At 39.8% G+C, this 25,951-nt stretch overlaps 1 protein-coding gene across 2 annotated transcripts in view; it reads left to right on the top strand.

The window, feature by feature from the left end:
- Window positions 1-5,079: 5,079 nt before the first annotated feature.
- Window positions 5,080-25,951, top strand: part of crb2a (crumbs cell polarity complex component 2a) — a 102,257-nt gene continuing 81,385 nt past the window's right edge. For both annotated transcript variants that reach the window (XM_086054527.1, XM_086054526.1), the window contains exon 1: window positions 5,080-5,281. In XM_086054527.1, the coding sequence (XP_085910653.1) occupies window positions 5,194-5,281 (88 nt within the window). In that variant the 5' untranslated portion in view covers window positions 5,080-5,193. The remainder of the gene's footprint in view (window positions 5,282-25,951) is intronic.

Below are 25,951 nucleotides of genomic sequence, written 5' to 3'. Positions count from 1 at the left end.
TAGTGTTCATCAACGTGACATCACTCATAAGAACATATCTAGGCTATTATGTACAGCAGTTACCTGACACGAACTTGAATGATTAAACTCACCTTTTAACATTTACACACAACAACAAACGTGGTGAAACACGGGCAATCTGCAACTACTGAGTTTGCTGGCACGAACAAACTACGAGCTGTGTCGAAGGAGGAAAGAAAAAAAAAGTCACTCACTACCAACACTTACTGCTCGAATAGCGTTCATTGCCTGCTCACAGTGTGGGACATCTCAGTACTACGTCGAAACTCAATGAATTTATCAAATGCCAACAATTACTAATAAACATTACAATAAAACGTGAGATTTCTAACATGAAGTATTTCTAATAAAGTGTGTTTTACTCCAAATAATTTTCACCACAATCCGATTCTGAAAGCCACGAAAAGTAACGAGAAGTCTTCAGTCAGCTTGTAGAACAGCCATGGGGTGGCAAACATTGATGCAAAGAAATATATTACAGAAATAGTGTAACGAATTCGGTTATCTGTGTTGTGGTCGAATTTGTGTCTTGCCAAGTTCTGTTGTTTCCTAGCTTAATGAATGCATCGCGCGGCTTGCTGGATGGGAGGGCATGCGAGCGAGAGTAGCGGAGGAGGAACAGGAGAGCCGTTGCTCTGTTTTTGACTGAACAGTTGTCGTACTGTATTGGCGTCAGCTGTGGCCCACAGTAGCCGGTTGGACTAATAAAAACATGATAATTATACTACGTCTGACGGCGTGTTCTTTGAAGTCGCTACAATATATTTTAAAGCGTGATGTCTCGTGATGCAGGCGCAAAGGACCTGTTTCAGATCTGCTACCCACACCGGCTTGCTGCGGACCGGATCTATTAAAGCAATATCATCCCAGGGGCTGTAGAAAACCTTCTCCACATCCGGCCCGCAGGCCTTGACTTTGACATATGTGGTCTAAAGTGTACAGGAAGTGAGCTATGAATTTTTGAATGTCCAATTTTGGACCATTTTTGCAAGTTTACAGGGTGCATACTTTTGCACCCATGTCCCGGGGGATTATACGAATTGACTTCAAACTTCGGATATATCATCTTAAGACCTGGGCCAACAACTGGGAACATTTTTGGGAGTTTTCGATAAACTATATGACGGGGGCGGGGCATCAAGTTTGGCATAAATTTCTTCCTTCGTCACAACTCCCCTGCACAAGCTCAAAAAAATCCCAAACTTCACCTGTACGTAAAGATCACGCCCTGAAGACACCTTTATGATAATATTCTATTATACATATAGCGCCACCTATTGGCGACAAAAATTGTCACTTTTTAAAATTTCTATTTACTGCACAAAGCCCGTTGAATGAATCAGACTGAAAATTTGTCAGAAAAGTCTCAACACATTGATCTTGCTCTACGCCGAATATTGTGACTTTTCGGCAAAGGGCGTGGCCTTGACAGTGCCGCAATCAGATTATTCAACGTGACAATATATACAGTTTTAACTTGACTCAGATCATCCAAACTTCTCCAAATGTTTCATATTTGATGATAGCCAAGGGCTTAAGACATCTACGAACTTATTTTTCATCATAGTGGTAGTGCCACCTAGTGGCTGAAGGAAATACATTTTATTTCTTTGACGTTTTTATCCTAGCAGGTTAACCAGGTCCACCTCATCTTTGCTCGGAAAAGTGTTTAGGACTTCCTAATATTCAAATACGAAATTGGTGATTTTTCGTGAAAAGCTGTTTCCATGGCAACACCCAGTTCGCCCAAAAAACAACGCTCATTTTGAGGGTCTGAACCTGCTCAAAATCTCTCGAAACTTTGCACACACATCAGGCCTTGCAGTTTAACCAGGTCGACCTCAGAATTGCGCTGAAGACTCTGTAGACCTTCCTGACGTTAAAATGCGATATTTGTGATTTTTCGTAAAAAGCTGTCGACATGGTAACGGGCAGTTCGCAAATAAAACTACGCTGATTTTGACGGTCAAAACATGCATGAAATCTCACAAAACTTTGCACAAACATCAGGCCTGTTGAAATCATCTTTTTTTGTTGTTTTAAGTCGCAATTGTTTAAAAAAAATGGCTCGCTAGCGCCCCCTAGAATTAAAAAAAAAAAAATCAGCCCCGGTTGTACGTTTCACCTATATCTATGAAAATTTGGTGGTATATCTAACAGGTCAACACCTACAAAAAAGTCTCTTGGAGCTATGTGCTAAACCTAACAGGAAGTCCGCCATTTTGAATTTACTTTACAATTCGGCATCACATTGACTTTAAGAGCAGCTGTAATGTGATCAACATGATAATATCTTGTCAAAATTTCACACGTTTGATGAGTCTACACCTGAAGACATCTACGAACTAACTTTTCATCATAGTGGGAGCGTCACCTACTGGCTAGTACATGTAGTACATGTTTTCTTTTTTCATGTTTTTCTCCTGGCAGGTTAGCCAGATCACCGTCATATTTGCTCGGAATACAGTTTTAACTTGACTCAGATCATACAAACTTCTCGAAATGTTTCATATTATAGCCAAGAGCTGAAGACATTTACGAACGTATTTTTCATCGTAGTGGTAGCACCACCTAAAGGTTGAAGGAAATACATGTTTATTTCTTTCATGTTTTTATCCTAGCAGGTTAACTGGGTCCACCTCATCTTTGCTCAGAAGAATGTTTAAGTCTTCCTAATATTAAAATAAGAAATTTGTGATTTTTCGTGAAAAGCTGTTGCTATGGCAACACGCAGATCACAAAAAAAACCAACGGTCATTTTGAGGGTCCCAACATGCTCGAAATCTCACGAAACTTTGCACGTACATCAGGCCTGGCGAAATCATCAATATTTTTTTGTGCAATTTGTAAAAAATGGATAGCTAGCCCCCCCTAGACATTTTAGGAAATTCAGCCCCGGTTGTACTTTTCACCTAGATCGACGAAACTTTGGTGGTATATGTAACAGTTCAAGGCCAAGATATTACTAAATATGCAAAGTCTGAACACTTCATTGATTTTCATTGTGGGACAGCAATTTCAACCAATTTGGTAGAATGGCTACCATATACATATATATATATATATATATATATATATATATATATATATATATATATATATATATATTAGTGCTGTCAAGCGATTAAAATCTTTAATCACAGTTAATCGCATTGTCCCTTATTAACTCATGGTTAATCGCATATTTTATTTATTGTAAAAAAATCCCTTGATTTTTCCGTCCATTATTTTCTTGAGTTTTAATACGCTTAACATGAATAAGAGGATTGATTTTCTTATGCAAATACTTTATTCAAGCGAAGTCAACCCAAACATATTATTTTTTAAGAATATGCTCCATGCAAGCCCACTAGCTGATCAAGGCATTCTGATAAATATTGCGTTTGTGGAATAAGAGTTTATGCACCTGTTTTTAGTCATCACTGGGGGGCGGCCATTTTGTTACGTCTTTCAACTGGAAATGATATCACAGTTGCTCAGGGCTCACGTAACGACCAATCGCAGCTCACCTGTTTTCTGAAACTGAGCCATGATTGGTCGTTATTTGAGCCCTCAGCGCATCTGTGATGTAGCAAACATTAACATATATATATATATATATATATATATATATATATATATATATATATATATATATTAAGGGTGGGAAGAGACAAAAATCCCACGAGACGAGATGTCTCACAAGATTGAGTCCGCGAGAACAAGACGAGATTTTTGCTAAATTTCAAATATAAAATAATCCCTAATGAAATTTTTCAGGTTTCAAAATGTTTTTTATCGAACAGACTATAAGAAAATGAATTATCTAGCTCTAAAGTGCAAATGTAAGCAGGAGTCACTTTTGTTACATGCTCTCAAATATTGCTGCAATAACAGCTAAAGCTGAGAGCTTTCCTCTTATTGAATACTTTGACAAAATAAAAATACTTTCTTTTTAAAGTGCTATTTTTCAAATACTACATCAATAACAGTTGCAGCTGAGATTGCCAGCAAACTGGGACCATCAAACAATCCTCTAAACTTTAAGGGTCATATTCTTTTTCAGAAATACAAGCATGTTCACATTGTCAGGGTCCAACTGTGCTTGTGGGGCAGTAACTATACTACCTGCTGTAGAAAAGGCATGCTCGCTGGTCACTGATGTCGCATGGATGGAAAGGTACATTTTTGCAATAGCAAGTGAAGTATATTTGGTTCGGTATTTGTCTCCACCATGTCAGTGGTCAGCAACTGATGGGAAGAGTGTTTTCATCTGTCGAGTTACACTTCTTTCTCACTTGATCTTCAACAAGAGGAATGTCACTGCGTCTGTGTCAAGATTTCTGCAACTCGTCGTAGTTCTGGGCTCCTCAGAGCTGCAGATATGGCACACCGCTGCTCTAGATCACCATCATGTCCAAAGAGTTGTTCTAGCGCGTCATTACGTCCATAATTAGTTTGCGGGCAGTTCAAGCTGTCTTTGTTTAGACGTCAAAAGTGCTGCTGCTGTTGAGCATCGGTGAAAAAAAAAGAAATTATACGCTTGACATGTCCAAACCAACATGATACGTGGCCAACTTTGGACCAGCCGCACTAGCGTTATGTTCATTGCCTGCATGATAAGCACTTAATGTGTGGCTCAAAGCCAGCCTCACGTATCGCCACATCTATGTTGCGAGCATTGTCGGTCACACCAGCGGTCTCGGTGACAGCTCCTTTTAGGACATCTGCTATAATCACCCGGACTCCAAAACACCATCAAAAGAAAATAGAAATCTTGTGGCGTTCTAATCCCGCGAGATTCATAGCACGAGATCTCGTCCCATCCCTAATAATATATATAATATATATGTATATATATATATATATACATATATATATATATATATATATATATATATATATATATATATACACAGACAGAGAGAGAGAGCACAGAGTAGACTGCACTTGTGGAAGCAAAGAATGGTCATTGGTATGAACGGTTTAACCAGCTCATCAGTCTTCCAGTTAACCTGTCATGACTAATTACACTCCAGAGTTTGTGGGACTGGATCTTAAGACCTGGGCTGTGCTCATTGACAGCTAGAGAAAAGCACTATGTTCTCAGCCTGCCTATTCACACAGGGTGACAGTAACAAACAAGGAAGTCTGTCCATTTAATGCCAGTATTACAGTATAGCAGTTTTTATAATGTCCTTAACATCATGTAAAATGGAGTTTGGAAACGTGTACTTGAACCTAAAGACTCTTTTTTTGACCACGTTGATGTTCAAATGGGGTGAGTAAAGGCCACTTGGTTGTAATTTTTCTGTTTATTTCTTGAGTGGAATCATATCTTCGAAACATATATATTGCAAGAACAATGTAATCTTTAAGCCTATCTCGAAACGTATTGTGTTTAGCTTGCATTTATTAGCATTATTACTGAATATATCTAATCATAACAAGGGGTGACAGTGAGTAATCAGTACCAACTTGGGCTCATGGTTGCTTGCGCTGCTAGTCTGCTTGCTGACTACAGTCGAGTTGGCTGTGAGGACGACACCACCGCCATTGCTCCAGCTCAAGATGGGCAGAACTTTTTGCCACAACCTTTCACCTTGCCTGCGTGCATGTGTGTGATGTGGTTCTCTGTGTGGTGTGCAACACGAATATACAGTAGTGTGTGAGTTGGATTTCCCCTAGAGGGATATTAATGAGTATAATGAATGCAATTAAAACAAAAAATTAAATTAAATCTGCATCAAAATTTTGTTCAATTAATAGGCCATTGGCAGAGCTTCCATAACCACAGATAGCTAGTGCTGTCTTTTAACTTCATAATGTTTAATTTGAAAAAGAGTGGGTCTGTATGTGCATAATAGTGAGTCTTATTAATAATTCGTATTGCTCTCTTTTGCAGAACTACAATTGCATTTATTGTAGTTTTGTGTGTAGATCCCCACAATTCTACGCCATAAGTCAAATAGGGAAATATCAAAGAATAATAAATTATGTGTAAGGCTTTATGATTTAGAAGATGTCTTGACTTATATTATATTGCTATTGTTTTAGAATTTTTTTTCCTTTTATATAGTTAATATGTTGTTTCCATGTTAATTTATCATCTATCATAACTCCAAGGAATTTTGTTTCGAAAACTCGTTCAATATTAACATTACAAATTTTTAACGTAATATTCCCTTTTATTTTTTTTCTGATTTCCCCAAAACATAAATTTGTTTTTCTTGATATTCAGAGATAATTTATTTATATCAAACCATGACTTAATATTATCAAACTCTCTTCCAACTTTGCACAAAAGCTCTTTTAGATGTTTCCCCAAACATAGCACATTTGTATCATCAGCAAAAATTACATATTTGAAAAAATCTGTCACTCTACTAATTTCATTTATATATAATAGAAATAGTTTTGGACCAATAACTGACCCTTGCGGTACCCCATTTGTAACCCTTCTAAACTCTGACCTGTTATTTTTCATTTTTACACATTGGTGTATATTTTCAAAATGGCTTGCTAGCCATGAATAGGCAACACCCCTTATCCCATACTTCTCCAATTTCAATAGCAGTTTTCTATTGTGATCTATTGTGTCAAATGCTTTATGTAGATCGAGATACAAACTAATAGAATATTCGTTATCTTCGTTAGCTTTTGCAATGTCCTCTACCATTGGCATAACTGCAAATGTGGTCCTATTTTCCTTAAACCCATACTGGTTCTCACTCAAAATTGTATTTTTATTAATAAACACATTTAATTGTTTCACAAATAACTTTTCTAATATTTGGGAAAATTGGGGAAGTAGGGATACTGGTCTATAATTTTGTGTACAATGTTTGTCACCATTTTTAAAGATTGGAGTTATTATTGCCAATTTCATTTTATCAGGAAAGACTCCCTTTTGAAATGACAAATCACATATGTCGGTCAGAGGTCTGACAATGCTTCCAATGAGCTTCTTAACAATTTCCATGTCAACATTATTCATATCATTTGATCTTTTATTTCCCATTTTCCTTACAATTTCTAATATATCTGTCTCATCTACACCACTAAGAAACATAGACGTTAAATTAGTATTTATCAAGTTATTATACTCACCATTTTTATCATCGGAACCTATAATTCTCTGAGCCAGTGTATTGCCAACATCCACAAAATAATTATTAAATTCATTGGCAGTATCATCTAAGTTAGTTATTTTTTTATCACCACTCTTTACAAACGAAGTCGGATAATCCATTGATTGACGTCTGTTCTGAATAATGTGATTTATTACTTTCCAAGTCTTTTGTATATCAAATTTACACTCCTCCAGGGATTTACTGTAATAGTTCATTTTTTGCACCCTTATGATATTTATCAATTTGTTCTTGTATAGCTTGTACTTTTCTTCTCTATCATCAGTTCTCACTTGTACAAATTTCTTATTAAGTTGATTTTTCTTTTTACATGCTCTTTTAGACCTTGTCACCCATGGTTTTGTTGTGGGTACCCTCTTCACCCTGAGCCTTCTTATTGGGCAGTGCTTGTTATACAAATACCAAAATATAGCCAAAAAAATCATAAGCTTGATTTGGATCATCCACATACACTTTTCCCCAATCGTAGTTTAGAAGATCATTCTTTAACACATCTATTCGCTCAGCAGTTCTTAATCTCACTAGTTTGCACTGCTCTTCATTTTTATCCGTGAGGCATTTTTCATGTATTTTTTGTATGATGACAAACACAGGAAGATGATCACTTACATCACTAATCAGTAAATCAGTGGCCGGAGACCCAAACTAAACATATTGTTGAGAAAGTCGGCGGTCGGAGTATGCTCATTCCATTTCATCAAATCAATATTGAAGTCACCACAAAAAATAATAACTTCCTATTGCTTACCCTTCTCAAAATATTAGAAACAATATTAACAAATGCATCAATACAACAACTAGGTGTCCTATATATACAATTCAGAAAAATACCCTTATATTTACAAGAACAAATTTCAATTGTCAAACTCTCCATAATATCATCAATAACTGTTATGTCGATAACTTTGCAGTGAAAATCGTTCTTAACATGAAATGCCACACCACCGCCTCTTTTATTGTTCCTATTTGCCATAGATTGCCAGATTATATCCTTTTAAATCAAAATTCCAGCCCTTGTCATTTGATAACCAGGTCTTACTAATGGCAACAACATGAAACTTATGTTCTAATGATTGTAAGAAGTCCTTAATTTTATGAAAGTTTGTATAGAGGCTCCTGCTTTTGAAATGTATAAGTGAAAACCCATTTATATTTAATTTATCAAACTTATTTGTAGTATAATAGTGAGATTTACATTTGTAATTCTGATAAAAATATATGTCTGGGTCAACATTAGTCTCAAAATCATATAATTTATATTCAGTTGACTTAAAAAAAGCGTACATTTGTCCCATGATCAAACTCAAGAGTTTCATTATCTGATATATCACTACTTTCCTCTTTCGAGGTCAAATTTTGTTCATTATTGTTCATATATTTGGAAGAAAAAAGAAAAAAATGGTTTTGTTTTTTAAATCTGTAAATCAAATTACTCAAATAGTTCTGACAGTGAGTTATTACACACTGCATATAACCAACTCTCTTCAACGTGGCCTCTGCATCTTGCTTCAGCTCCATCAGTTCACAGTTCAGAATTCCCTGCCATGTCCCCAAGCCCGTGTCGTGTTTAGTGTCACCAATGTCACCTATAATAGGTACAGCTGTTTCCAAATGAAAAGGCGTTTGTATGTATTTGTCCTGTATCTTGTAAGCTATGAAGTTGATTCTTATTCATATTTCTCCAGCTCCTGCATACTTGTAATTACCAAAACTTTGGCCTCTTCTGGTGCCCCGTTCAATTTAATAAATATTTTACAATTGGTGACCCAAGTGTTTTGTATTTTCTTTTGCTTCCTCAGATATCTAGCTAGCTTTTCTTGCTATTGTAGCGTTTCTTGAGTTAAATGATCATTCATAAATACTTTAAACGTTATAAAGTGAATTCACCAGTTACATATTGACAGGAAGCACCAGAATCTATAAGTGAAATTCATTTGTGGCAGAATTGTCAAGTAATGAAGTAAGAATAATTTGTTTCCGTACTTAAGTAGAAATTTTAGATATCTAAAATTTACTGGAGTAGTTTATTTTTTAGCCTACTTTGAAATCCTTACATTGTTAGGCAAATATCTGTAGCTTCTACTCCTTAAACCCAGTTCACACGAAAGGATTTTAAAATTGTCAGCTGACGGCCAAACTCTAGAAAAAAATACACGTGTTACAGTTTTGAACGTACTGTGTGTGGTGCGCAGCCACACGGCAAGATCAACACATCACACACGAATAGGGTTTCCAACCCTCTCTTGAAAAACTGAATCATCCCGTATTTACAAATGTAAGTATGCAACCGTATTGAGTTGTAAAGGGACGCAATTTGGCCTGTAATATCGTGAGAATCAAAAATAGTCCGTAAAATGTCAATGGAATTAATGAACAACATAACAGTTCCCTGTATATGACAACTTACGGTAAAGGTCGTAGGGCATCCCCTGCTCTGTGACCAATGAGCTGACAGCAGATTCATACATGAATATGACGATACAGAATCTGCATATCTTATTGGTCGAGGTACTGTCGCAAGCTCTACAGCCGCCCTCCTATTCTGCTATGGCGGCACAAGCTCTTGATAGCAAAAATACAGAGAGGACTGGAAAGCAGAAAACAACACATAGGTCGAAAAAGTGTGAGAATTTGACCCAAGACAAATGTGTTGTCCATCAAGTAATGCCAGAGCTAGATATGGTGTGTAAAGAATGTTTGTTTTCAACCTCTAAAATGGGAATGTACAATGGATGTCAGCATTGTATGGACAAACATATCATTTTTGGGTGGAATAAATAAGTACATAAATAAGATTGACAAGTATGTTAAATAGATATGTAATACATTGATGAATAATGAAGGAATTCACACACAGCCTTACTTTAATTACAAGTGTAAACAGATACGCATATTTTTTACTGTACAGGCAGTTGATATACTACTTTAACTACAAATATATATAGTAAAAACTTGTTTACATTATTTTTCTCTTTTATGAAGAATAAATGGATAAATGTGCGAAACAAATGTTCTGCTGAACTGATTAAAGGTGAGCTCATTGTGAGCTAGGTCCACTGATAGTGTAGTGGTACACACGCCCGAGTTGTGTGCGGGCAGCGTGGGGTCGATTCCCGCTCAGTGACGTGTCTGTGTGTGCCCTGCGACTGGCTGGCGACCAGTTCGGGGTGTAGTCTGCCTTCGCCCGTTGACGGCTGGGATAGGCTCCAGCAACTCCTGTATAGGATAAGCGGTTTGGAAGATGACATGACATGACATTGTGAGCTTGACATGTCTTGCTCAGAATTTTATCCTGCAATAGTCAAAGACAAACCGCTCCTCGCTGCAGCCAGATCTCAGAAGAAATATAAATGGAGAAAATAGGCTCCACATAATGTGGCATTGAGCTGTTCATACGTTATGAATGTTCTGCTTATTATTCATTTTTTTATATTAATGTATATAGTTTTGAGTTGAGCAGGAAAAGTTTCTAGAAGTTTGAGAGAGATTTATTTTGATAAGTACATTTTGTTAGTTTGTATTATTACATTTCTGGATAATAACTTTTTCATGTGTCCATGCCCATCCCAGCTGTCTATGGGCAGCAAGCGGGGTCCACCCTGAACTGGTTGCCAGCCAATCGCAGGGCACACACGAACAAATAAACCATTCGCGCTGCCAATCATACTTAGGCACAATTTAGAGGATTCAATCAACCTACCATTCATGTTTTTGGAATGTAGAAGGAAAACGAAGTACCTGGAGAAAACTCATGCAGGCACAAGGAGAACATGCAAACTCCACACAGGAATTCGAACCCACGACCGAATGAGGCGGACATCCTGCCAACTCGGGTTTAAATAGTTAAATATGGATTCACCCACAAAAATAAATAAATAAACAAACAAAAAATACTAGTCACGCAAGGAAGGTTGAAGGCAGTCAGGTCGGCCTCTCTGCCAATGAGGTCGCTCTTTTTTTCAGGGAGTTGGCAACCCTACACACAAACCACACAAATTCACAGATATTCACAGACGGAAAATCTTGCAAAACCCCTCAAGATTAAACGAGACTTCGGAATGAACAAACATGACGGATGAAAAGGCAGCAGGGGTCTCAGGTCGTGTATTGCCGGTGGCGCTAATTAACGAATAATTTTTAGTGGAAAAAAGTGACACAAAAAGAAAAGACGTTGGGCTCCGTTGACTGTTTTCATTTTGGATTCCGACCGTGCTTCTTCGCCGTCCCATCACCTCGCTTTCTGATTGGCTGTTTGTCACTGTCAAATAGCTGCGTGCTCGTTTGTCCTCGGGGGACACAACACACGGTGCGAAGTCGGGCCACAAAAATCCATGATGTTGAATATCCCCGATTTGAGGTCGGCCAAGATCAGGCTGAGCACACCACACACGGCAGGATTATCTTCTAAGATTATCTTTGGAGCCATTCTAGAGTCCACCCTGACTAATGATTGTTGGGAGGGTAGATTCGGTGATAAAATCGGGCCGATTGTCCTGCCGTGTGAACCAGGGTTAACACACACACAAGTTAGAATTTAATTTGGGATTGTGTTCATTCCATTTTATAATTGTTCAAAACACAAATTTGGATAAATCGCGCCAATATGGATCAAGTCATTTTGATTGTGGTTGGATGAAAAGTATAAACATGCTTTTCCATGCGATACATTGCACCTGCACGTGACACAAATCAATGACAACTTGCTCCATTCAAGATGTCCATGTCACAACCGAGTACCAGCAGTGAGGAGGTTGGTAGCCAGAAAAACCCGCCAAACATCACATACTGTATCCCTGGTCATACTTGGAGGAGTTATTCTAAAACAATTCATTTCAAATGCATTGCAAACTTTGAAAATCAAAGTGTCACCAGCTAATGGCTTTCAAAAACTCGCCATCAAATGTTTCTCCATTCATTCATTCTCTGAATCGCAAACCTCACTTGAAAAAATGTATTCAGGTAAGATGAAAGTGTATTATCAACGGGTGTCAAGTGTGTGAGACCTAACTCATAAAATTACATTGTTTCAGCATGCAATAATGTCATGGAATATTTGGACAGCAATCTATTTTATAATATATTAATCAATATATAGCAAGAGGCTCCCCATCCCCATGTTGCTATTTATTTTCTATACTATATAATGTATGACCAACTTTCTCATATATTGTGATGTATTTTCTAATATATTGTCATATAAATGTTCATTTTATAAGAGCCTCACACATTCCTGCAGCAAATTTAGCTTCCAATAAAACTTTGTGAAAAAACACACATCTATACAATAATCTTTCTAATTTACTCAGTAAGTAAAAGAGTGTATTCAATAAGTAAAAGAGTGTTGCACTGATTTAATCCTACATTGAATGAAGAAATTCATAATAATAATAGAATAAAAGTAGACTATATGAGGGAGACGTATGAATCGGCAACCTTAAATTTAAAGTTTACGTGCCAGCCATTCTATCATGAGAGGATTAGAGCAGCATGGGGATTGTGGCAAAAGGCAAGAGGGATTACAAGAAGAGTCTGCACAGAGGTCAAGGAGGCCAACTAACCTGCTTTGTCTGACGAAGAGCTGCTGTCAGGACAGAATAGATAATATGACTTGAATTGCAGGTTACTGTGGTGAGACCAAGGTACGTGTCTGACTGATTTATAGCCAATTGTATATACATGGTTTACCCATCTTTCATCATCTGCAAGGTCTTTGGTTCTTGATCCTCTGTTTACATGTTGGCTCCTACTTGATAATATTGTAACACCAAGGTTAAGCCCCTATCCCACTGAACAGCGAACATGTGTGAGTGTTTGCGAGGGTAGTGAATGTTGCGTTCCCATCAGGTTTCGTTCAAGGTCGCAAACGTTCACCAGACGTTCGGTAGTACTTTTCTTGTCGGATGGGAATTTTGAATATGTTCAGAATTTCCTTGCAAGAAGAAAAACGACTAAAATTGTTGGCGTACATCTGGTAAATGTTTGGCAAGCATTTGCAACCTTGAACGAACCCTGATGTGAACACGCATTTGCTAATCGCTGCCCTAGCTAATAGTCGTAAATGTTCGCCACTCAGTTGGATAGCGGTTTCAAGGGTTAGATAGGTTTGCAAAGGTCGCAAATGTTGAGTCCTCATCAGGGTTCGTTCACCAGTACTTTTCTTGTTGCAAGAAAAACCATTAAAACTGTCTGGCGAACAGTTGGCCAGCGTTTGGTTAACGTTTGTGACCTTGAATGAACCCTTGGGAGAACACAACATTCGTTACCTTTGTAAATATTTGCAAATATTCGCAAATGTTCCCCCATCCGTAGGATACAGACTTTAATCATACAACATTATTTGTACTAAAAATCAATTTAAAATAAATAAATAGACTGAATCAAATAATTTGAACTTTGGGAGATCCATTTAATTGCATGTCAAAACAAAACAGTAAAAAAACAAATGGAAAAAGAAATAGAGAATAGAGTGCCTGCTCAGAGGTGAACAGACCAAAAGTAAAACTGACATTTTAGGACAGTTTTTTGTTGTTGTTGTTGTCAGAACAGTAATGCCTTGAAATGGTTTCTGTGGGGCAGTGAAAAAGCTGGATCACATGTTTCTCATCATTTATCTTCTACTACCACTTGTAGTGGTCTACAGTCCAGAGCAATCCACTCTGCGAATGATTTTGTGAATTTGTCTGTTGTGAATATATACCGGTACCATTTGTGGTGCTGAAGCCAGTCATTTGATTGAGTTTGGTTTTGCTTCAAACTCGTACTGGGACTGCTAGCGACAACATTTCCGGTGGTTCCTGTGCTCACTGCAACATTCTTTGCGTGTTGTGTTCGTGTTTATAATTATGGAGGAGGCTTGCGGTTGCATCAGCCGAACAGTTATTTTGCAGCTAGTGCCATGCCGTCTGCGTTAACATGTTGACACTGTAGTTCTTGTTCTATGGTTGCATCATTCAAAAAGTGCTATACGACTAGACAGCAGGAACTCCCAGTGGTAACACTAATCATAACATCCCCTATCTTTGAGATGATGTACAGGGTTCTACCCGAAAAATTTGAATATTAACTAAAAGATGTCTTATTTTGGCAATTAAACATAATAGATGAAACCAACAAATTGTATTGAGCCATTACACTAGCGCTGAACGATTTTTTGTTTTGGGACCAAAATCGCGTCTCAGACAATGCGATTTCAAGATCGTCAAACCTGCGTTTTTTCCAAATGACTGTTATCCCCCACGCTTATCAATCAGCCGCATGCTACTGTGGACCGGTCACAATAATCAGCCCCGAAGTGGCGCTGGTATAAAAAGAAAAATAAGCATTGCGTCCACGTTACGGTGTCACCCATACTCCTGAAAGTCATGTCTTTCGCGGCTGCTACAAGCGCTAGCGAATAAGCTACCTTGTTTGCGCTGCAGCAGCGTGGACTTTATTTATATCTTATGTAAGTCCGTGCACAGCAGCAGCAAGGAGCTACAAGATGCTGATCCTTTCCTCCATGGTGACAAATAAACTACCCTACTAAAAGGTATTGCTTTCACCGAGGAGGCGAACGAAAAGTTGCGAAGCATGCTAAACGCAGAGTCGGTAAAGACTCAATATGAAGTGTGTAGGTGTACAGTAGACTTTTCACAGAAGTCTGGCTAGAACTGCGTTTTGTCCAGAGAGCCAGCAACTATGAACAAAAAATGTGTATTACAATTAATACGTATCTAGACATAAAATAAGTAGACGGTTATATTAGCAATTTTGCACACGCTCTTTTTTTTTTTAACTTTATTGAATCAATTAACGAACAATATCATATATTCAGTTAAAAAAAAAATTCAGCCATCAATAATGAAATATTATATGGTATCAGGAAATCCGATTAATAGATACATTGGGATATCACTGTTAAATGAAATATTCCAAGCAAAAAAGAAAGACAAATGTAAAAAATGAAGCACAGTAAAACAGGAAAACTGTCTCTGGATATTTGTAACTAAGGCTTTATAGGAAAAAGGCATTCAAAAATGTCAATATCCTATTGTGTGAAGGCGAAGGCCTTCACACATATGTTATTCCTACAGTTTTTTATTATTATTCCACTCCACTTTTTTGGCGTGCGACTCCTTCTACATTTTTCACCTGATTCACTGCATTCAAGTTTCAAAACATTCAGAAAATTCATGCCTTCCAGGGTAGTATTTTTTTACGTTCCCTAAATTTACTGTTTCCCCAATATTTCCCATTTTTGACCCCCAAAAAACCCATTCATTTCCAATGGCACTTTCAACATTTCCCATTTCCACCACTCCAATTTCAAATTCACAAGATTCAACTCATTCAACTCACATTGGAAAAGCTATTCAACACACCAACAATTCCTACTTCCCCAAAATTCAACTTATTCACCCATAAAAAAACCACAAAATTCAACCATACATTCCCATTGCCATATTCAACAATTAACATTTACATCATTCCAATTTGAAATTCACAACATTCATCAGATCCATCCATCCATTATCTATACCGCTTCTCCTCACAAGGGTCGTGGGACATTCATCACATTCGACTCATATTGGTCAAGCTTTTCAACACACCACAAATTCCTATTTCCCACACATTCAACTCATTCACCCTTAAAAAAGCCACAGAAAATTCAACTATTCACAGTTCATTTCCATTGGCACATACAATTTTTTACATTTATACCATTCCAATTTCCACAAATTCAAGTCATTCAACTCATTCAGCTCACATTCATCTTTTCAACACCCCCCAAATTCCTACTTAACACACATTCAAGTCATTCACCCTTAAAAAACCCACAGAAATTCAACTATTCCCCATTCATTTCCAAAGGCACATTTAACTTTTCACATTTACAGCATTCCAAATTCCACAAATTCAAGTAATTCAACTCATTCAGCTCATATTCAGCTTTTCAACACCCCCAAAATTCCTAATTCCCACACATCCAACTCATTCACCCTAAAAAAAAACACAAAAATTCCACTATTAACCATTCATTTCCATTGGAACAATCGACTTTTCACATTTACACCTTCCCAATTTCCACAAAAACAAGTCATTCAACTCATTCAATGCACATTCAGCTTTTCAACACCCCGAAAATTCGTACTTCCCACACATTCAACTCATCCACCATCCATTATCGATACCGCTTATCCTCACAAGGGTCGCGGGGCATGCTGGAGCCTATCCCAGCTGTCTTCGGGCAGTAGGTGGGGGACACCCTGAATTGGTTGCCAGCCAATCGCAGGGCACACAAAGACAAACATCCGCACTCACAATCATACCTAGGGGCAATTTAGAGAGTCCAATCAACTTACCATGCATGTTTTTGGAATGTGGGAGGAAACCAGAGTACCCGGAGAAAACCCACGCAGGCACGGGGAGAACATGCAAGCTCCACACAGGGAGGCCGGAGCCGGATCGAACCCACGACCTTTGAACTATGAGGTGGACGTGCTAACCAGTCGACCACCGTGCCGCACATTCAACTCATTCACACTTAAAAAAAACTCAAAAATCCAACTATTCACCATTGATTTCCATTGGCAGGTTTAGCTTTTCGCATTTACACCATTCCAATTTCCACAAATTCAAGTCATTCAACTCATTCAGCTCACATTCAGCTTTTCAACACCCCCGAAATTCCTAATTTCCACACATCCAACTTTCACCCTAAAAAACCCACAAAAACTCCACTATTAAACATTCATGTCCATTAGAACAATAAAGTTTTCACATTTACACCTTCCCAATTTCCACAAATTCAAGTCATTACAACTCATTTAGCTCACATTCAGCTTTTCAACACCCCCAAAATTCCGACTTCCCACACATTCAACTCATTCACCCTTAAAAAAGCCACACAATTTCACCATTCATTTCCAGTGGACTGGTGTTATTGCCCCTTGGTCTCCCCAGTGCCGCCGCCATCTTGGACAGTGACATGAGCTAGACTAGGGATACTCGCCCCGAGGTCTTCCCATTGAGGCGGCCATCTTGGGCAGGGACATTAGCTAGACTGGGGCAGCCTTTAGCTCAGTTAACTCACATTCCAATATCAGAGGCTGCATAGCTCAGTGGTAGAGTGGTGGTTTCCCATCCAAGAGGTTGTGGATTCAATCCCCGGCCATTCAATCCTTGTTTCAAATTTTTCTTCGGTCCAATTTATTCAACTTTATTCAGTCTCATTCAACTTTATTCAACTTCATTCAACTTAATTCCAATGCATTGCAGTTTCTTTTCAGCTTCCTTCGATCTTCACACGGAATTTCTCCAGAAATTGCATTCTCTAGTTGTGTGAAGGCGAGGTTGGCGTGCGAAGCCTTCACACATTGGTTATTCTAGTACTTTATTATTATTATTAATCTTATTTCCTCCCACTTTTTTGGCGCGCCATAACTTCCACATACTTAATCCGATTCACCCCGTTCAAACTTTAAACTATTCCAAAAATTCATGATATTGAGGCTCTTCTCCCCCCCCTAACTTTTATGGTTCCCCCAAAATTCAACTTTTTTCACCCCCAAAAACCCCATTCATTTCCAATGGCAAATTCAAACTGTAACTCCTTCCACATACTTCATCCAATTCATCCATCCATTATCTGTATCGCTTATCCTCACAAGGGTCGCGGGCCGTGCTGGAGCCTAACCCAGCTGTCTTTGGGCAGTAGGCGGGGGACACCCTGAATTGGTTGCCAGCCAATCGCAGGGCACACAGAGACAAACATCCGCACTCACAATCACACCTAGGGGCAATTTAGAGTATCCAATCAACTTACCATGCATGTTTTTGGAATGTGGGAGGAAACCGGAGTACCCGGAGAAAACCCACGCAGGCACGGGGAGAACATGCAAACTCCACACAGGGAGGCCGGAGCCGAGATCGAACCCACGACCTCTGAACTGTGAGGCGGACGTGCTAACCAGTTGACCACCTCATCCAATTCACCCCGTTTGAATTTCAAATTATTCCAAAAATTGATGCCACCAAAACTTGTATTTTTTGTGCCTCTAACATTTACGGTTCCCCCAAAATTCAACTGATTTCACACCCAAAAACGCCATTCATTTCCAATGGCACATTCAACACTTCCCAATTTGCTGCGTTGGTTTGATTCCCCTTCAGTCCACAATATTTCATAGAAGTCATTCAACTTCATTCAGCTCATTCAACTCACATTTCACATCACCCACAATTCCTACTTCCCAAAAATTCAAATTATTCAACCTTAATAAAACTATTCAAAAATTCACCATTCATTACCAATGGCACATTCAACACTTCACATTTAAACCATTCAGATTTCAAATTCACAAGATTTAGCTCATTCAAATCACACTGGTTAAGCTTTCCAACACACCTGCATTTTCCATGTTGTTCAAATGTATTGGGACACCCAGAATTTTCATCCCCAGGTGTCTCTAATGAAGCGGCCATGTTGTTCAAAAGTATTGGAACACTCAGAATTTTCATGCCCAAGTGTCCCTAATGAAGCGACCATGTTGTTCAAAAGTATTGGGACACCCAGAATTTTCATCCCCAGGTGTCCCTCATGAAGCGGCCATGTTGTTCAAAAGTATTGGGACACCAAAGATTTTCATCTCCAGGTGTCCCTAATGAAGCAAGTATGTTGTTCAAAAGTATTGGGACACCCAGAATTTTCATCCCCAGCTATCCCTAATGAAGCGGCCATTTTGTTCAAAAGTATTGGGACACCCAGAATTTTCATGCCCAGGTGTCCCTAATGAAGCGGCCATGTTGTTCAAAAGTATTGGGACACCCCGATTTTTCATCCCCAGGTTCCTTCCTCCCCGAGATTCCTTGTTTCCATCCTTCCTTGCTGACTAGTCTCCTTTCTTCCTCATTTCTTCACCACATCCTATCCTTATTACTATTTCGTATTCTTTGTTTTCTTTCTTGCTTGTTTTCCTTGCTATCTTGTTCCTTGCTTCCTCCCTTCCTTTGATTCCATCATTCTTCGTTTTCCTTCTTTTTTTCCCTGACGTCCTTCTTTCATTGTTTCCTTACTTCCTATTTTCTTGTTTCCCTTCTGATTTTTGTTCAATGTCATTCAACTTCACTCTACTTCATTCAACTTCATTCCAACGCATTCCACGGTTTCCATTCAGCTTTCTACGTCTTCACACGCAATTTCTCCAGAAATTGCATTTTCTAGTATTACTATGATATTGCTCCTTTTTTGCCACTCCAAAATTTTCAAACTTTAAACTATTCCAAAAATTCATGCCATGGCTGCTCCTTTTTGTTTCCACCCCAAGCATTTACGGTTCCCCCAAAATTAAACCTTTTTTCACCCCAAAAACCCCATTCATTACCAATGGCACATTCAAACTATTATAACTACTTCCACATACTTCATCCGATTCACCCCGTTCAAATGTCCAATTATTCCAAATATTCGTGCCATCAAAACTTGCATATTTTTTGCCTCTAACATTTATAGTTCCCCCAAAATTCAACTCTTTTCACCCCCCAAAACTCCATTAATTTCCAATGGGCACATTCAACACTTCCCCATTTGCTGCGTTGGTTCAATTCCCGCTCATTCCACAATATTTCATAGAGGTCATTCAACTTCATTCTACTTCATTCAACTCACATTGGTTAACTTTTCAACACACCTGCAATTCATACGTCCCAATAATTCAAATTATTCAACCTTAAAACCCATTAAATTCGCCATTCAGTCCCATTTGGAAATTCATCATTTCAGTCCTACATCTTCCAGTTAAGTCCCTGATGGTGTATTGGTACACACGCCGAGTTGTGAGTGGGCAGCGGTGGTTCTTTTCCTTCTCATTCCAATATGTTCATAGAGTTCATTCAACTTCATTCCACTTTATTCAGTATCATTCAACTTTATTCAGCATCATTTGACTTTATTTCACTTTATTTAACTTCATTTAACCTTAATCAACTTCATTCAAATTTATTCAGCTTCATTCCACTTTATTCAACTTCATTCAGTATCATTCAACTTTATTCAGTATCATTCAACTTTATTACACTTTTTTCAACTTCATTCCACTGTACTCAACTTCATTCAGTATCATTCAACTTTATTACACTTTATTCAACTTCATTCCAACCTATTCCGCAGTTTCTTTTCAGCTTCCTTCGCCTTCATACGCAATTTCTCCAGAAATTGCATTCTCTAGCTATTATTCCTTTTTATTCGCCCCACCTTTTTGGTATGCATCTCCTTCCACATTTTTCACACGATTCACTTCATTCAAGTTTCAAAACATTCCGAAAATTCATGCCTTCCGGGGTAGTATTTTTTTTTCGTTCCCCAAATTTACTGTTTCCACAATATTTCCCATTTTTCATCCCCCAAAAAACATTCATTTCCAATGGCACTTTCAACATTTCACATTTCCACCATTCCAATTTCAAATTCACAAGATTCAACTCAGATTGGTAAAGATTTTCAACACACCCACAATTCCTACTTCTCAAAAATTCAACTTATTCACCCGTACATAAAAACACAAAATTCCACCATTCATTCCCATTACCATATTCAAATATTCACATTTACGTCATTCCAATTTGAAATTGACAACATTCATCTCATTCAACTCATATTGGTCAAGCTTTTCAGTACACCCCAAATTCCTATTTCTTACACATTCAACTCATTCACCTTTAAAAAAAACACAAAAATTAACGATTCACCATTCATTTCCATTGGCACATTTAACTTTTCTTATTTACACCATTCCAATTTCCATAAATTCAAGTCATTCAACTCATTCAGCTCACATTCAACTTTTCAACAGCCCCAAAATTCCTACTTCCCACATTTTCAACTCATTCATCCTTAAAAAAAACACAAAAATTAACTATTCACCATTCATTTCCATTGGCACATTTAACTTTTCTTATTTACACCATTCCAATTTCCATAAATTCAAGTGATTCAACTCATTCAGCTCACATTCAGCTTTTCAACACCCCCGAAATTCCTAATTCCCACACATACAACTTATTCACCCTTACAAAAAACACACAAATTTACCATTCATTTCCAGTGGACCGGTGTTATTGCCCCTTGGTCTCCTAAGTGCGGCAGCCATCTTGGGCAGGGACATTAGCTAGACTGGGGATACTTACCCAGAGGTCTCCCCAGTGCGGCGGCCATCTTGGGAAGGGAATTAGCTAGAATGGAGATGCTCATCCCGAGGTCTCCCCAGTGTGGCAGCCATCTTGGACAGGGACATAAGCTAGACTGAGGATACTCACCCCGAGGTGTCCCCAGTGCGGCCGCCATCTTGGAAAGGGACATTAGCTACACTGGGGATACTCGCCCCGGGGTCTCCCCAGTGCGGCGGCCATCTTGGGCAGGGACATTAGCTAGACTGGGGATACTCGCCCCGAGGTTTCCCCAGTGTGGCGGACATCTTGGGCAGGGACATTAGCTAGACTGGGGATACTCGCCTCGAGGTCTCCGTATTGCGGCGGCCATCTTGGGCAGGGACATTAGCTACACTGGGGATACTTGCCCTAAGGTCTTCCCAGTGCGGCGGCCATCTTGGGCAGGGCCATTAACTTGACTGGGGATACTCGCCCCGAGGTCTCACCATTGAGGCGGCCATCTTGGGCAGGGACATTAGCTAGACTGGGGATACTCGCCCCGAGGTCTCCCCACTGTGGCGGGCAGCCATCTTGGACAGGGAATTTAGCTAGACTGGTGATACTCACCCCAAGGTCTCCCCGGTGCTGCGGCCATCTTGGACAGGGACATTAGCTAGACTGGGGATACTCGCCCCCGAGGTCTCCCCAGTGCGGCGCACATCTTGTAAAGGGACATTAGTTACACTGGGGATACTCGCCCTGAGGTCTCCCCAATGCGGCGGCCATCTTGGGCAGTGACATTAGCTTGACTGGGGATACTCGCCCCGAGTTCTCCCTAGTGTGGCGGACATCTTGGGCAGGGACATTAGCTAGACTGGGGATACTCGCCCTGAGGTCTCCCCAGTGTGGTGGACATCTTGGGCAGGGACATTATCTAGACTGGGGATACTTGCCCCGAGGTCTCAACATTGCGACAGCCATCTTGGGCAGGGACATTAGCTAGACAGGGGATACTCGCCCCGAGGTCTCCCCAGTGCGGCGGGCGGCCATCTCGGGTAGGGACATTAGCTAGACTGGGGATACTCACCCCGAGGTTCCCACGGAGCGGCGGCCATCTTGGACAGGGACATTAGCTAGACTGGGGATACTCACCCCAAGCTCTCCCCGGTGCGGTGGCCATCTTGGACAGGGACATTAGCTAGACAGGGGATACTCGCCCCCGAGGTCTCCCCAGTGCAGCGGACATCTTGGGCAGGGACATTAGCTGGACTGGGGATATTCGCCCCGAGGTCTCGCCATAGCGGCGGCCATCTTAGAAAGGGACATTAGCTACACTGGGGATACTCGCCCTGAGGTCTCCCCAATGCGGCGGCCATCTTGGTCAGGGATATTAGCTTGACTAGGGATACTCGCCCCGAGGTCTCCCCATTGAGGCGGCCATCTTGGGCAGGGACATTAGCTGGACTGGGGATACTTGCCCCGAGGTCTCAACATTGCGACGGCCATCTTGGGCAGGGACATTAGCTAGACTGGGGATACTCGCCCCGAGGTCTCCCCGGTGCGGCAGTCATCTTGGACAGGGACATTAGCTAGACTGGGGATACTCACTGCGAGGTCTCACCGTTGCGGCGGCCATCTTGGACAGGGTCATTAGCTTGACTGGGGGTACTCAACCTGAGGTCTCCCCATTGCGGTGGCCATCTTGGGCAGGGCAGCCATCTTGGACAGGGACATTAGCTAGGCTGGGGATACTCAACCCGAGGTCTCCCCAATGCGCTGGCCATCTTGAGGGAGGATCCAAAATCAACAGGAAGTGACCCAAATGACCCGGAAATGGACCAGAAGTGACCCAAATGACCCAGAAATTGACCGGAAGTGACCCAAATGACCCAGAAACGAACAGGAAGTGACCCAAATGACCCGGAAATTAACCAAAAGTGACCCAGAAGTTACCCAAATGACCTGAAAGTGACCCGGAAGTTAAGTGTTTCCTTACTTCTTCTTTTCTTGCTCCCCTTCTGTTTGTTATATCCTCAGTCCAGGCCATTGTACATCATTCGAGATCATTCAACTTCATTCAACTACATTCCACTTCATTCCATTTCATTCAACTCACATTGGTTCAGCTTTTCAACTCGCCTGCAATTCATACTTCCCAAAAATTCAAATTCTTAAACCTTGAAAAAAAACATCACATTCACCATTCATTCCCACTTCCACATTCAACATTTCAGTTTTACAGCCTTCCAGTTAGGTCATTGATGGTCTTGTGTTACACACGCTGGTACACGAGTTGTGTGCAGGCAGTGTTGGATCGATTCCCCCTCATTCAAAACATTCCACAATTTTTCATAGAGTTCATTCAACTTCCTCCCACTTTATTCAACTTTATTTAGTATCATTCAACTTTATTCAGTATCATTCAACTTTATTACACTTTATTCAACTTCATTCCACTGTACTCAACTTCATTCAGTATCATTCAACTTTATTACACTTTATTCAACTTCATTCCAACCTATTCCGCACTTTCTTTTCAGCTTCCTTCACCTTCAAACGCAATTCCCCCAGAAATTGCATTCTCTAGTTTATAATAAGATTAAAAAGAATAAACACAGGAAACCCCCCTTTCTTGGATTCTTGTATGGATAGAATTAGGTTGCAGATAAAGTCAGGTAGCACTTGCCAACTAGTAACTTTTAACTTTGTTCTAAGAGTTAAGGCGCAGCAGAGGACAGCTCATGCTCCACCACGGCTCTTGTGCGATATATATGACAGGGAGCGTGGTCTTGCTAATATGCGCCCGGGATGGAACACTGTAATGGGGCCCCAGCATGATTAATAAACGTTTGAAGCCTGGCTCCTCGACTAAAACATATGGGCGCATAGATGTTGCAATGTATATGCTTCAGTAATTACAAATATCGTTGGCTCTGTCTGCTTTCACTTCTCCAGGCTGCTTAAAAGTAGCGCGGATAAGTTGTTGGTGTTGAGCGGGATTCTTTTTTCCAGCCCCGGTATCGGGGTGATGTTTGCATGTTTGAAGTGTTACCTGCAACATACCGAATGGAGGTCCAACAACGCTGGCACACAGTTCTTGTTCAATACACCGCTCGCAGCCTTGCAACTCCATCGGCGCCGTACGGAAACCGTACCGGAAATGTTCCCGGCTGATTATACTATACACTATACAAATGGCTGATTTGTATAGCGCAGACAGCTCCTCAAGCTCCATGCTTTCTCCTGCATTCACCATTTTTCTTCGACATTTGTTTTTATCTATTTCTTCTTAAAACAACAAATGTGGCGCTCGCTTGGTCTCAGGCGTTGACTTGAATTGAAATGTATTTGTCATATGACTGCATGCGTCGAACCGTGAAGCCCGTACCAAGACGGTTCGGGACGAATACAAACACCGTTACACCCCTACTATCTGAAAAGAACTATCCTAAGTTCCCTGCCAAAAATAGAGATCCCTTCCAGTTTTCCATCTTTACGAATATAAATAGATAACAGCTCTGTGACGATAATAAACAATAAGGGGGAAATTGGGAAGTCCTGTCCAACCCCTATGTTGACAGAGAATCTATTAGACAATTTCTGATTTACCATCACAGAGCTATTGGTATCTTTGTAATTATACAGACAGCATTAACAAAGTTATTCCCGAAACCAAAAGCCCGAAGAGATTTGAAAAGAAATGTATGTTCGATGGTGTCAAAGGCTTTATAAAAGTCAGAAAACAAAATAAGAGCCTTAGATTTGACATCATCCATGTAATCTAGCAAATCCAAAATCAGTCTTATATTACAGCTCATGTGGCGATTTTTCATAAATCCTGTTTGTGTTTCAGCAATGACGGAGTTCAGGTTTTTCTTCAGTCTGTTTGCGTAAACCAAGGCCAAGATCTTATGATCTATTGTTAAAAGTGTAATGGCTAATTTTCTATTAATAAAGGATCTTTATTAGGTTTAGGAATAAGCAGTGTTGGTTCAAAAAGTAACTCAATTACTCTGTTGATTACTTTTACCATAAAGTAATGCATTACTGTTAAAAGTAAAAAAAAAAAATTTCTTCACGCAACAATTTATTGTCATTACGGCATAATTTAATAATAATGCATGTATGGAACATAATACATATTTGATAAAATCCATAGTTTCTATTAATTTGCATTCACATCACTCAGTTCTCTGATGCCTTTGATCAGCTTTGTGTTCCCTCTTCAAACACAGGAGCTCAGCACTTGGTTCCATTCATAGTGCCTTAATATTTTGGACTCCGTGGCTCCATTAAAAATTAGGCGGCAAAAAATTAGACAGGAGCCATGGTTTAATGAGAGCACTCGCACAGCTAAACAAGAATGCCGCAGAGCTGAACGCAGGTGGAAAAAAAGACAGGCTGCAGGTCTCTTATCAAATCCTAAAGGACTGCTGGCGTTGTTACCAGAGAAAGGTGAAGGAGTGCAAGAGAGACCATTTGTCATGTCTGATTCAGGCAAATCGCCAAAATCCACGTGCCCTATTTAAAAACAATCGACTCTGTACTCAAGGCCCGTCAACCGACTACCACATATCTCTCGTTTTGTTGGATTTGACTGCAGCTTTTGATACGGTAGACCACAGTATTCTTTTGACTTGCTTGCAACACCAAGTGGGCATTAGTGGATGCGCTCT

The sequence above is a fragment of the Filicampus tigris genome, chromosome 15, assembly GCF_054856515.1.
Source record: "Filicampus tigris isolate MCC_2025a chromosome 15, RoL_Ftig_1.0, whole genome shotgun sequence".
NCBI lineage: Eukaryota > Metazoa > Chordata > Actinopteri > Syngnathiformes > Syngnathidae > Filicampus > Filicampus tigris.
This window is presented reverse-complemented; position numbering and strand designations above follow the sequence as displayed.